This window comes from Lissotriton helveticus, chromosome 9 (genome assembly GCF_964261635.1).
Source record: "Lissotriton helveticus chromosome 9, aLisHel1.1, whole genome shotgun sequence".
Lineage (NCBI taxonomy): Eukaryota > Metazoa > Chordata > Amphibia > Caudata > Salamandridae > Lissotriton > Lissotriton helveticus.
In genome coordinates, this window is record NC_136070.1 from 162,442,114 (window position 1) to 162,457,660 (window position 15,547).

Sequence of the window (15,547 nt, forward strand, 5' to 3'; positions counted from 1 at the left end):
AAAAAAAGTAGAGATGAGATGATGCTGACATTAGCAAGAAGAAGGGTGGGTCATTAATAGGCTTTAAAAAACATATGTACGACAAAACCTTTTTTTAAGAATCTAGACTTTTTCCATAATTCATTGCACATTTAAAAAAAACGGCCACAAAAGGGATGCAGTCAGGTTTTAAAAGTTGCAGATAAAAAAGAGCGGGGCGTACTTGTTCAAAATTTAACTTTTTAAAAATCGGTTTTAAATAAAAAGCCCTGGGCATTTCATAATATGTACAAAAAAACTTGAAGTGAAGCAAATCCTGTGGAGACTTATTGTCGCAGCCACAGGATGCTAACACTGTCCCCTTATGGCTGCCTCTTGGCACTGCTAATAAAAGATGAAAAAGGTTTCATCTGAACCTGATTAATACAAATCGCTCGTATGCTGGCAATGGCCACTCTAAATATAATTCTAGGCCTAAGGTGGTTTTTAAAAACAAGTGTGACCTTACACTGGGCTTCAGCATTTCCTTCTCCTCTTTCTCCATTTTTCTAGTTTGGGAGAAGGAGTATTTCATGAGCGCTACATCCGAACTGGTGATTCCTTCAGGATTTAAAAACAGATCCAGTCATCCCAGCTCACTAAAACTAGTTTTCAGATATTTAATCCAAGGGATATTGGTCATATGATATAAGCTCAGAACTTCTTTTAAGAGATCATGTGTAAGACCAATATCCTTGTTGAGCCAGCATTTTATCCAAAAGGTAAGGGGGCGTAAGGCCAGAGTGTCGCTTATGTAAGGCATACCAGTTTCTTCGTGCACTGACAGGTTCGCAGTCCCCTTCGGGACACTCAATAATTGTTTCAGGAGGTTCTTTTCTATCACCTGGAGGCTATCGAGGCTAGAGTGTCCCCATAAATCACTCCCATAGCTAGCTATAGATAAAGATTTGGCCCGGTAAATCTTTAGCATGGCTGCCACGGGTCGATTACCTAATTTTGCTGCTAAACCAAATAGTGCGGCATTAGCCCTCATGACCTCACCCCTTTTTTTTTTTAAAAAGAGCAGCCAAGTTGAGCCAGTGGTCTAATAAGACTCCTAAATACGAAAAAGTTGTACAGTTAGGGACCCTATCCCCATTCACCACAAATTGGAAATGTTTTTTTTGCCATGGTCCGACCTGCATCACATAAGATTTAGTATTATTTATGGACAAGTCTCGCTTGTCCATAAAGTCATGGAATGCATCGAGTAAGGTTTGGAACCCTTTTGGGGTACGAGCCAAGAGGACTGTGTCATCCGCATATAGCAGGACGGGCAGTCCTCACCTTCCCACATGCGGATAATCAGCCCTTGTGTCAAGCAATGACCCTTCGAGATCATTAATGTAAAGGTTAAAAAGAAAGGGGGCTAGTATACACCCCTGTCGAACCCCCCTTTCAATATCAAAATTCCTATTTACCTTCAGGTTGCCACAGTATCTAATATTGGCTTTGGTGTCTCTGTGGAGATCCCTTAGAAAGGTCACCAGATTAAGCTCCACTCCCATGGCCTCCATGGACTGCCACAGTTTTTCCCGATTTACACAATCGAAGGCAGATGATAAGTCTATGAAGGCCATGCACATGGTCCCGGAGCGGGCGAATGTGTACTTTCCTAGAATTAGATATAAATTCAGACATTGGGCCATTGTCGAGTGACCTGGACGGAACCCTTATTGAATATCGGATATAATTTTATTCTCCTCCGCTCAAGTAGACAACCTCGCTAAGATGACACCCCCGATAACCTTTACCACCGAATCGATCATGGAGATTGTGGGTAAGTCAATAAAACCCTTTATGTGACAGAAAAACTCAGTAACATGCAAGGAAGGTTTTGCCAACCTACACATACATAGTTTTTTCCTAATGAAACTCATACCTCACATTTATGAGTAGGCCTATGGAGTGAACAGGAAAGGACCAAACCAGTGACCAAGCAAACTCACATTGAAAGTGCACTGACAGCATTTGGTGACAGGTTTTAATCCATCTCGGTCAGTACCCAGTCACACAAGTGGGGTACTGTTTTTATTGGGAGAAGTGTTGAATACTGGTTAGTACAAAGTTTGAGTTTTATTGCAGATTTTATTATCTTCCCTCATAGAAATGTGAAGAAAAACTGTGATGTTATGCATTGTTTGACAGTTGATCGGCATTCTGGGGAAGAAAACATATTTGGATAGATGCAATTCACACCACCCTTGACTTGCCTGAGTGTCTAGGAACCCCTGGGTGCTGGCTGAGCCTGGGCTTAAATACTGCTGCTAACCACATCACCAGAATGAGTGAATTTGAAATAAAAATAGTATGTTTCCTACTAGTGGTTTGATATTTTTCCTGTTGAGAATGATTGGCCCAGCTGCACAAGCATGGTAGCGTTTTTATCAGGGGAAGGGTTGTAACACAGATCAGTAAATATTTGTTATTATCAATTGAATTTCTTGAGCCTTCCAAATGTAGGTCAATTTGTAAGAAAAATATACAGTTTGCAAATTTCTCTGAATCACAAAATATTTTGGGTAGAGCCAAACTCAGATTGTTAGAAAAATCCACTTTACTAAACATATTATGTTGGGCACTTTTAAAACATGCATGGCTTTCCTTAATACTCAGTTCATTCATTAGAGTTTTAAATATGAATTGATGCATGGTTGGTAAACAATAAAAAACTATTATTAGCTACAGATCAATTCATGACTCTGGTATTGAGTGTTTTGGACAACCAACAAAAACTATATATCCTTGTGGCCAGTAGAGTAACAGTATTACTTTTGTAAATCACCAGTCAGGGCAATAAATTACAGATTTAAAAACATCTGTAACATATTTATATTTGTTGCTACATATTTTCATTAGTTTTAATTTCACTGACTAGTTTGTTTTTGGAAAATGATGAGTGACCTTAACAAATTACATCTTTCTGCATTCTGAATTTGGTGTATGTTTCAGAAATGTCTAGCTTTCTGGGATCACCTAGGGGCTTCGTCCCTGTGTCCATTTCAAAAGTCAATTAGGTAGAAACCTCAAAGAATACCATACAATTGACTACCACTAAGAAAACTGCAAAAACATACACTCTCATGAATACAGTTTTTCAAATTTTTTAAAATATTACTCAAGAATGTTGCTGCTTTTTATCTGCTATCTTAGTTCTCTGCTGGGGGAATACACAAACCCTGGGCACCTTTGGCATCTCCAACATATGGGAACAAATTGGGACTGAATGTCTTTTGTGAAAAGAAACTTTATGACTGAAGGCTTAAGCATGAAATGCCCTAAACATACATTTAAAAAAATGTAATATTGAACATTGCAAGAGAACATGTTTTAATGTTTCATATGCCATATTGCATAATCTACACCTAGGGCCCAATTAACATAGGCCTTTTCCTTCTTCAAGGAAGTTTTAGTAGGTTTTCATTTATGCCAGGTGTCACCAGCATCTGACTGAATGTATACAATTATCCTCCACGCAAATAGAAAAAAACTCATTATTAAAAGAAATTGCAGACTTGCTTTAGAAACCTATAAACAGACTATCAGGACTATTAATATATCACTTGGCTATTCAATCACCCCTATCTTAGATAGAAAAATGTCTTAATTTTGAAAAAGCAACATTAGAAACATAATCATGCTGTGTGGCCTGCTTGACATGTCAACATGAATGACAGACAAATAATTTTTTTAATGTGAAGAAATGAAGAGTTTTCCAGATTTTTTAGAGCTGGTTACCATAGAATTGTCAAAGGACAGTTGTGATCACAATCAGGAGAATGACGATGCTGAACTCATGTACCCAGAGTCACTCTTTTGACATCCAAAGACACCCCGCTAGATAGATCTGTATGGAGGTGTTGCACAAACAGAGATAGAAACCAGAAATTGACTCCAAAGGTAAAGACAAAACTTGCTACCCCCTGAGTGAGACTTTGACCAAACTCCTATGTGACACAAAGGCTCCTGTGCCTTATTACCCCAAGCCACTATAACACAATCAACAAGCATCCTACATATACGATAAAAAGACTTAGGCATGCATGCATGTATATATGTATGTGTGTATGAGGTATTTCTCTGGCGTGAACATAGCCAAGCAGCAATAGCCCCAAAATGGATCATACAGTGATACAAGATGGAAGTAGAATGTAAGACTACCCTGCAGAATTTATTTTTTAACTTGACTATATAGTCAAAGGTGTGGCCAGAAGTCTACCTTAGCCCAATCACATGTGCAATGACATTTCAAGTCTGTATTATTGTGGATATGAGGGGGTTCTGGTACTTTCCCCAAAAGGCCTTAAATTAAAACCCAAGCAGACGTTATCAAACAAAGCAACATTGTACAGTGCTGCTGTTGGTGAAGAGAACAGATCTATCCTGTAAATCTCTGGTCCGCCCCTTTAAAAGCAAGCACAGCGTTTTGATGATTATATTTCACTTCTGCGGTGATGGTCAGTCCCAACAAAGTTCACATCTTGTACTTTGCTTCCCCTTTCATGATAAATGGAGGCACTGGTTCATGAAGTCATTCTGTATCCTTCTTGGTATACATAAAGAATGTTCTTCCTTTGTCTCGCTCACAATGGGAAGAAACTGCAAATTAATGTAATGTTTCCAGCAAAGGCTCTCCGGGCATCTCCTAATTAAAAAAAACTCTTCAAAGGATAGTGGGGAATAGTTAGAGGTATTTAGAGTTTGATGGATGTCCTGTCCACCCTATTTAGAGTGAAATAGATAATGCCCCTAAACCCTAAACAACCCTTAGAGTTGTTTTCTTGTTATCTGTCATGTACACCTGTGTTGAAAGAAATTGTATCTATTTTGTTTTTGTATAACTCGTTCTTGACAATTGGTGAGGGTATTGGAGCGCTTTACATGAGTGCCAGTTACATTACACAAGGACACCAGTGGCACCCGGCATTGCTAGCGGGTGGCGGAGCAAGTGCGGTGTGTCGTGGGGTTTGGGGTCACGCAGGGATGGCATGTGGGGGTGCACCTAATTAAAAAAAAATTTACTTGCTGCTGGGTCCCAAGTCTCTGCTCCTGGTCTCCTCAAGGATCAGGAAGCACATCCAGGCCTTACTGACCAATCACAATGCTGCAATGCAGTGCTATGATTGGTAGGCTCCATGATCAATCACAATGCTGCAGTGTAGCATTGTGACTTGTTTTGAGCATCCTTGTTAGACGCTCAACCAGGGAATGGGGTCTTGGGCATGTTCTCCACACAAGCTATAATGCAGCCTTTATGGAAAAGGAGGAAAGTGCACATTACAGGTTTGGGCTGACCAAACATCATTGCGCACTCTGGAGTGGGCAAACCACTCCTTCCATGCCCTGCTCCGAGAGCAGAGCAGCCTCACCCACCCGCAAAGCAAAACATATATAAAATGATAACTCAAAGTTATTATCATTTTACGTTTCTATTTCACACAGCTTGAAAGCAGTGGGGCGACGCTCCTCCTCCATAGTGGAGGAGCCGCCACTGAATGACACATTCATTTTTTGTAGGAATGGAGAGTTTAAATGATTTGCTCGGAATCACAGGACGTTGAGCCAACGTCAGTTTACTTGTTGCTTTCTCGATCTCATGCTCACACACTTCCGTAATGCAGTGCTGAAGCCAACACATTTTCTGTTCAACCCTTTCTTATTCCTGGCATGACTCAGAGAGTGGTAGGTGTATCTGGACACCATCATAGGTTGTCAGCGTTTTTCACTGTGACATGAAACCCATTTGCTGTTATGCGTCTATGTAAGTGGAGGTGTCAGCCCCATGTTTAACACAGAATGTACAATTACTAGTCAGTGTCAGCTCTGATGCTAAAATGGGATGTCTTATTTGCTAGGGTAAAATAATCTGACCAGGAGTTATGATATTGTCACAGAGAATTGAAGGTGGAAGGGCACGTGTCACCGTGCGCTTTAAAGCATTTATGGAATTATTCTCAGAAGGATCTACTTTTTGTGAGGAATTCTTGTATTAAAGTCAAGGCAAGAACGATAGTTAAATAGCTCAGACCAGCTGGCCAAAATCGCTGCTAAAACAAAATGAATTTAAAAAAAAGCACAGAATTGCTTTGCCTTTAGAAGAAGTTACACACGCAATGCAGAAATAGAAGGCCGATTTAACCATAACTCTTTATTGCATGGCATCATTCCATTGATCACTGTTCACAATAGAGGAGCCCCGATATATATAAACATCTTTGAAACTATAGATGCACTTGATGTGATCCAGGTGATTTGTTTTGCTTACTAGGACTTTTATGTACCAGGCATTGATTACATTTCCAAAAAGGTGAGCAGGATACAGTTGAAATCCCCATCGGTTCCTTTCATAGCCCTCTAAAGGCCTGATTGGAAACTCAGAGAGACAGAGAGAATAGGGGTGGGACAGAATATGGTAAGAACATATTAGTGGTGCAGTCTACTGCGCATTTCCTGTGTTTTTTTAATATTTGTATTGCATATTTTGTGCATTATAATATTTTTGCTCTGTGATTTTTGTATGTGTCTGACTTGCTGTTTTATGTTTGTGTTTTGTTTTGAAGTTTGTAATTGCACACTGTCCATTAGTCTACTGATCATGATTATGGGGTCCATAACTATTGATGTCCACTATTGTGGCTTCTATGATCATTTCACTCTTTATGTGATCCTTATGTGTAATTTATATTAATGTCTTATACTGTATTAGAAAACCTGGGCTCTGAGGGCAGGTAATGTGTATGGGAGTGGTCATCGGGAAATCACCAGTAACCTTTCACATATAACACTAAGTTCCAGTTTGAAGAATGCACTGTACCCACAACAAACAAAGAGACAGATGTCTGGTAGGAAAAAAGCAGTGCCCTTCAGCAACCAGACAGGGAATATACAAGAATTGTTCTAGTATCCTGCCCTCTCCCATTTAAGCATGGCTCAAGTGTTACATGTGGCTCACCAGACTTGTCGAGCAGGATTTGACAGTGTGGCATCACAGGTTGCCCACAGCGCTCACTTTAAATATTTTGTGGAGATCAGATGAAAAACCTCTGCCCACTCAGGTCAGTCTATTGTTTGCTCCTTCACACCTCTTTTATTTCTATTGCCAGGCCAAGTACAAGCTGAGAGTTGCTGAAGAGGTAACCAAATTAGCCTACAGAGACATTAGGCAGCATAAAGGGATCTTTCTAAAAGTTACTTTTCCTTAATATTTAATAAAAATCAAAGTTCACAATTCAATTGGATTTTTAATTACTACTAAAAAGAGTGGTTTTATTATTATTTTTGCTGGTGCCATTTCTAAGTAAGCAGTATCAATATTTTAGTCTGCGATCAGGTCTTCCACATATGATAGCTAGGCCTGACACATTGAAAACAACTTTTTTGGACATTGTCACTGTAAGGACATGGTAATATTAATTTTCTGTATATCACACTTTTAAATACATGCACCATACCTTGTACGCTAGAAGGCTTACATCAAGCTGTCATACCAATATTTAAAAGTGAAGTCTTTGTCTGTCAAAAAGGGTTATTTTAACATGTTTCATTGCAGGTTTTACATTGCAGTAGTCTAGTACACAGGGTAGGCCTGTAGCCATGTTTGCATTGCCACTGTAGTGGATGGTACAATAACTTAGGTTATGTTACGTTACGTTATGTTATGTTATGTTATGTTATGTTATGTTATGTTATGTTACGCTATAGGTAATTGGAGAGTACATAACCCAACTGGGAGGGTATGCTTCACAAGTGGAATTTAATTTCCAGGCACTGTGTCCACATTCTACACCATATACTAGGTACTTATAGGCAAGTTAAATGTACCAATTAAGAATACAGCAATTTAACCATGTTTAACATGGAGCACAGGCACCTCACTCTGGTTAGCCAGCATAAGTGCAGAGAGTTCCAAAGTCGCCAACAAGAGATGGAGTAAAAATTCTGGTATGATGATATAGAAAAGGCAGATTTCCTACACCTACATTTTCTACCCTTTTAACAGAAGAACATGTTACATCTGACATATCCTACATAACTTTAATTCACTGATCTATTGAATCTACATTTTCCACTTTTCCAGGTTGAATCTTAATAAAGCATATATATTGCATCTGGGATTCTGGAACTGCTATTTTTAATCTCTGCTGTCCTATTATTTTCTCTGTGTTCTGTTATTTGCACAAGTATTTTCATCTATGTCTGTACAGCCACTGATACCTAAAACAGTACCAAAAGGGACTTTGGATGTATTCAATTGAATTCCTAGTGAGAAATTCATATTCATTCATATGATCTGTCTGCCACACATGTCCTGCTACTCAATGTTTCTGTTAGACCTGGCAGCTGTAGGGTGGTCTTTAATCATACTTTTTGCCCTCGCCTATCTATTTTTCTTAATTTGTTTTTGCTTGCTTTAGGACAGCTAACCAGTGCTAAACTGCTTGTGCGTTGTAATTAAAAGGTTAGAAATACACACTTAAGTTTTGCATGTCCTGGTAGTGAAAATACCCTAAATTAATTTTTCACTACTTTGAGGCCTACCTTTCAGATATGATAACATTGGGCTGCCTTATTTGCAGTGCTAGCATTTGAAAACTAACAGGCAGGAAATTCAGGTTTGGTGTCTACGAAACTGTAATTTAAAATCCTCTATAATGGTAAAGTAGGATTTTAAGTCACACTTTTGAAAATGCCCCTTTTAGAAAGTTGCCATTTTCCTGCCATAGCTACTTTGTGCCTATGGCCTGTCCATTGGTCACATGACTGGGTGTAGTTGGCACTTGACCTTTGTTTATCCCGCTCAGACAGTCACACAATAAAAGGATTAGGTGTGCCTAGATGGGCCATCAATGACAGGATGGGGACAGAGCTAGGCACATTTCTACCTGCAAATCAATAGGTTGTGCCCTCTCTTCACACAATAATGGTTCCAGTGGTGCAATAAATGTACAGTCATACATCAGTACAAAGCATAATATCAATTACAGTTTGAGGGAATTGAGAGGGATGCAAGAGGGGAAAGCAAGGCTCATAACACCAAATTTTTTTTGTTAACTTTGTATTATTTCAAAGAGAGATAAATCAATTGTATACATTATACACATAGTTTTTGTGAAAAGTGCACAGTGTCCCAAGTGTATCGTGAGAACCAAGGAAGCAGTTGAGTGACAACAGGTGATGTATATACAAGGTTTCTGCAGGGCGTATTTACAAGGAACAGGGAAAAACGACCATGAAAGCAATAGTATCTAAACAAAAATTGTTACAATGACTATCTTCAATCATAGACGTTGTTTATATGGTTCATTTCCATAAAGCCTCGATGGCGCAGGAAAGAATGTCAGACTTATTTAGAAAAGAAGTACAAAGACTTAGGCCCAGATGTAGGTAAAAAATATTTACAGATTCTTAATTACCGAATTTTACCGATTCGTTAATTAAGAATCGGTAAATATGAAGGGTGGACATGTAGGTCCATCCAGATGTGTATTTTACCGATTCGGTAAATATCTGTATTTACCGAATCGGTAAATACCGACCGGTAATGCTCCATTCATTCCTATAGGCTTTGAAGCCCATAGGAATGAATGGGGCATTACCGGTCGGTATTTACCGATCGGTAAATACCGATTTTGACAAGGGTGCAGGGGGTGTCACTTTGACACCCTCTAGCACCCCCAAAAAAGGTTCGGGGGCCATATGGCAGGCAGACCTGCCCTAAGGGCAGGTCTGCCTGTCATATGGCACAGGTGTGCATGCACACATGAGCATGCACACCTGAATCGGTATTTTAACATCAAATACAATTTGATGGTAAAATACCGATTTTGTAGGCCTTGTGGGACTCAGAAGAGTCCCACCTACATATCAATTTTACCGATTCGGTAAATATACCGGTCGGTAAATTTACCGACCGGTATATTTACCGAATCGGTAAAATTACCGATTTGCCCCGTTACAGTCCCCCTACATCTCGGTAGCCAAATACCGGTCGGTAACGGCCGAATTCGGCCGTTACCGACCGGTATTTGGCTACCTACATCTGGCCCCATAAGTGTTGGCAGATCATAGTGGATATAGTCATTAGACATGGCATCATTTAGGAAAATAAAGATTTGTTCTCTAAATGTTTACAAGAAACACATGTGCCATGGCATAATAGAGGGTTTTTAAAAACAATGGGTATGGAATTGGTAGTCTGCTCTAAACAAACCGGTATGAAAAGGGGAGTCGCGATTTTGAAAAGAAGAGGGATTGGTATTAGCCTTAAGGCGGCGCTGGGCTATTTCAGTGATTAAACTGGGACACATGAAGTTTACACTGTGTAATGTCTATGGACCAAATTTAGATGATGCTGAGCTATTTAATCTTTTAAATCTTGAACTAGCTCAATGGACATTGCCTATGGTACTGTGTGGAGATATGAATATAAATCTGGAAGCAACTATGGATGTTAGATCCAACCATCTTTATAAAGGAAGAAAGAGACTGGTTTTTAAGGCACTTCGGGCTTTGATCTTGGACCATGGTCTATATGATGTTTGGAATTTAAAGTATTCTCAGGATGATGGATTTACATTTTACTCTGCCCCTCATGCAAAATTTGTGCATTTAGACTACTTTTTTATCACAACTACACTTATGACGCACACAAAGCCCTACACGACCAAGGCCCGGGCTACCTCAACAGCCGGATCAACTTCTACGCTCCCAAACGCCACCTCCGCTCAGCCAACCACGCCCTCGCCGCCGTCCCCCGCATCCGAAGAGCAACCACAGGAGGAAGGTCCTTCTCCTACCTGGCCGCCAAGACCTGGAACTCCCTCCCGACCGACCTGCGCCTGACCCAAGACCACCTCTCCTTCAGGAAGAAGCTGAAGACCTGGCTGTTCGAGCAGTAGCGGCACCCCCCCCCCCTCCCCTAAGCGCCTTGAGACCCTATGGGTATGTAGCGCGCTCTATAAGTGTCAGTGATTGATTGATTGATTGATTGATGGCCAGTGTAAAAATAGAGATTCATCCTAAGTTGGTCTCTGATCATAATCCGCTGATGTTGGAGTTCGATGCTGTTCAGGACGAGAGAGTAGAGTCTCAACTGTGGTCATTTGATAGAAAACTGATGATGGATGAGGAATATTGTCAGTGTATGGCCAATAAGATACAATAATTTTTCGAGTTCAATAAAGGCACTGCCTCTATAGGGATGGTCTGGGATACATTTAAATCAGTGGTCCGTGGAGAAACCCTAAGTTACTCTAAATTTAAGCACAAAAAGAGTATGTTGAAATATCAGCAGGATTTTGATCAGACTCTAATGGCGGAGAAGAAGTTGGCAGAGGCATTAAGGGTCGGTGAGGGAACAGATGTACTTAACCTAAGGCAGAAGGAACTTACTATTTTTAGGTCCAGGGCTAATGCGAATATAGCTGATAATATAGCCATACAATTTGTTCAATACAAAGAAGAAGCGTATGAATTTGGTGAGAAAACAGGTAGAGTATTGGTTAAAAGGGCGTATTTTGCGTACCACTCTGAGATTTCATTTACCCACATGTATAACACAACAACTGACATGTATCTAAAATCAGCCAGATCTATTGGCTTTGTCAATAGATGTTCACTGCTTTAGATAAATGATAAGCAACAAGAGTTTTGGTGTAGATAATTAATATTGAAAGAGCTTTAATTCTGAAATGATGACACTTTAATTCAACGTAGCTGTGGTCTGTGGAAGGGGTAGTGGTCTGCACTATGGCTCCGTCACTCCTATTATGTTCATTCTATGTTAGACATGTACGTCTTTTTTCTCTCCACATCTTCTCCATATACATATATAGTACTTCGTCTGTTTCCTCTTCAGCACCCTATTTTTATTCACTGATTAATACACTTCCTCACATCTCATTCACTTCAACACCCTCACACACAATGCACTGATTCACCTATAAGCACTGCGTTTTTTAAATTTTCCCCTAGTCAATATTTTGAAAACTATGTACCTCTTTCACGCACATTTGCAGTGCATCACAATTGCAACTGTAATATGTGACCTTTGCCAAGTCCGCACATTCATTATTCAGAAATAGATCAATGTTTTACCTATAAGGTTAAAGACATTAATATGGGGGCCAATAGGGACTCATTTCAAAGTCTATTTTTAAGTACTACCTGGTCTGAGGCCTGTTGGACACAGACCACTTAAAGTTGGAAGAAGTTACATACATTTTGCATCTCCTAATGGTCACTAACTTCAGCAAAGGTCTGCTTCTAGTGAAGCTACATGTAATTTTTTGGATACGCTACATGTCATTTTTTGGGGTATGCTGTTTTTAGTCAATGTCAAAACTAGCTTGCCTACTACACAAACTCTTAGACCTATTCCACATTCAATTCCCATTACAAATGCATTTTAAGCACATTTTATTGAAACAGCAAGGTACGGAGTAGTGAACTGATAAAGTGAGTACTATACTTACAATACACATCCACTCGAATGGACTTTATTGCAGGAGAGCCCAGTCCATTTTCAGCTTTACAGTAGTAGCGGCCACCTTGATGTCGTTGGATATTTACAATCCTCAATGTTTCATTGAAGACGCTGGAGTCTTGAAATCTGTCCGAGGCACTTCCTGCTGTTTTGGTCCACCTGATCTGAGCAATCATCAAAAAGGATTGTTACATTTAAGGCTATTCTTGTCCTTGTATAGCTTAATAGAAAGTCATACAGTCAGGAAGTTCTAGGTAAAAATATATATTTTCATTCCTTGAACTTGTTTACATTGCGTAGTGTTATATTTTTAATATTATACTTCTAAAGTGTTCAAATATTTTATGAACATTTAAAAATGAGGTCATGGGCATTTAGGATATGTCATTAGCCCTAGTTAAACACAGTACACTTGGTTGGTTGATATTTTAAGAACCACAAACCAGCACAGTATATGTAATATTTAAAATTGAAGTATAACATGGAAGACATCTTTGATATGAAATGAAGAGTAATTCCTAATCTTAAAGGTCACAGTTAAGAATGACATGGAGCCTAAAACTGAAAGTGCCCATATGGATAGCATAGCAGACAAAGAGAATAAAATGGTAATTGTATAAAAATATGTGATGCCACCATAACAGTCCTGTTTAATTAAACTTTTTTTCTATGTCCTCTTCACATTTGACAGCAACTCCACCAATCTAGGTACATGTGTAAACCTACCTTCTCATGAAATGAAGTTTTCTGAACATAATCCTCGAAATTCTGGTGTTAAAAGATCCAGTTGGAACCTTTCTCCCATTGTCTCCTAATCTCCACAACCCGACTATACTCATAACCCAAACTAATATCCCACATCCTTACACGGGCCTTGTACATGACCCTTACTAGCAAAGCTCATTCGTGCAGGACCTTCCCAAAATGTAACACTATAGAGGTGTAGAGATAAACAGAACATCTATTATATGAATCTAAAGCACACAAAGGCATAATTATATAAACCCTAATCCTAAAAACATATACACTAGTTTTCACTGCATCACATACTACATTTTAGATCGAAATGTACACACGAGTCCAAAACACTAAAATGTTGTTCATTCTCTCTCTCTCTCTCTCTCTCGCTCGCTCTCTCGCTCTCTCGCTCTCTCTCTCTCTGTATGCAAATATATAAAATATATTTTATTTTTAAAATTACTCAATAATTGTAGCTAAATTCAAATCAAAGATTGCATACATATATTTTTCCTTTCATGCATGCTCTTTCTATATACATATGTATATTACCTACTGGCGATTGCCACTGGGTAGTTATAGTTAGGACCATATTTTCATAGGAAAAGCATTTTCAGACTTACCTATATCTCTGGCGCGGGTTGACGAATCTTTACAAAAAAATGTTTTTAAAAAGGGCACTGGTCATTCTAGTTGTCCATGGGCGATTGGTTAAGCGGTGGCTGAGTAAAAGATGGGGGTGAAAAAACTGTTTCCTATGTTACTTCCCATGGGAATTTTTAATACGACTTCAGCACGAACTAGTGAGCGGAACTACACCAAATGTGGCAGAAAGTTAGCTCTTGGTGCAGAAAGAGTGCGTTTTGTTATTTAAATACATTCAGTAGTAAATTTGGATATCTAGGGACGTGGATAATTTGCGATGCATACGCGGAGCTTTGCAAACGCACATGCCAGTATCGGTGCTGTGCTTGGGTGTCTGCAACCTGTGTAAACTGTTTTGGCTGCAATTTCATGATGTGGGGCATGGTTCAGGGGGATGGAAAATATGTTAAGAAATTATAGAAGGGGTCAGGGTTGGGGTAACCTGACCCTATTGGTAGATCATACAGCTGTGTAAGGGACCTCATATGAGTTTGAAAATGGGAAATGATGCTCAGCGTGGCCCCCCATGTAGCATGGCGGCAGAGTCACAAACCTTGCCTAAAAATGTTTTTTTTTAATTAAATAGCACACACTCCATTGCATACCAATGCATCTGCTCACAGACTCACAGAGAGTCATATAGTCATTCACAGAAGCACTCACAGACTCGCCCTGACACTCACACACCCACTCACTCACCTACTCACAGACTAATGGACCCATTCACAGACCCATCAGAGACTCATACACTCACTAACAGAGCCCCTCAGATACTCATGCACCCACTCACAGAGTCACTCAGAGACTCATACATACACTCACTCACAGACCTGCTCAGACACTCATGCACCCATTCACATACTGACTGAGTGACTCCTGCACCCACTCATTGACCCACTCAGACACTCATGCACACATTCACCATCTCACTCAGACACTCAAGTATCTACTCAGAGTCCTACTCAGAGAGTCATGTACCCACTCCCAGACCCACTCAGACACTGATGTACTCATTCACATATCTACTGAAAGACTCATACACCCACTTCCCTACCCAAACAGACACTCATGCACTCACTCACAGATACACTAGGAGACTCATGCACCCACTACCAGACCCACTCAGACAATTACACACAGACTCACAGACCTAATTACAGACTCACATGCCCACTCAGAGACCAACTCAGACACTGACAGACCTTCTAGCAGACCCACTTAGAGACTCTTACATCCACTCACAGACCTACTCAGAAACTCATGCGCTCACTCACAGACCCACTCAGGCACTCATGCACAGACTGACACACACTCATGGAAGCAATCGGAATCCCACTCAAACACTCTCACACACACTCAGGGACTCCTTCAGACACCCATTCAGACACTCACACATCCCCTCACAGGCTCATTAAGACACTCACATACCCACTCAAACACCCAGTGAGACACTTATACCGCCACTCAGTGACCCACACATACACTTACACACCAATTGAGACACTCATGCACTCACTCACAGATTCACTCTCAAAGATTACAGGTTACAGTTAGAAAATAAAATTGAAAAAACCTTATCAATTCACTTTAAAAAAAAAACAAAGGTTAAAGGTACATTATAGTTAGGGATCAACATTAAAAAAGCTCAAAAATTCACTGAAA

The 15,547-nt window shown here is 39.9% G+C and overlaps 1 protein-coding gene across 6 annotated transcripts in view; it reads right to left on the reverse strand.

The window, feature by feature from the left end:
- The window catches only part of MDGA2 (MAM domain containing glycosylphosphatidylinositol anchor 2), a 1,540,171-nt gene that overhangs the window by 839,164 nt on the left and 685,460 nt on the right, over positions 1-15,547 (reverse strand). For all 6 annotated transcript variants that reach the window (XM_078659694.1, XM_078659693.1, XM_078659692.1 and 3 more), the window contains one exon: positions 12,492-12,666. In XM_078659694.1, the coding sequence (XP_078515820.1) occupies positions 12,492-12,666 (175 nt within the window). The remainder of the gene's footprint in view (positions 1-12,491; positions 12,667-15,547) is intronic.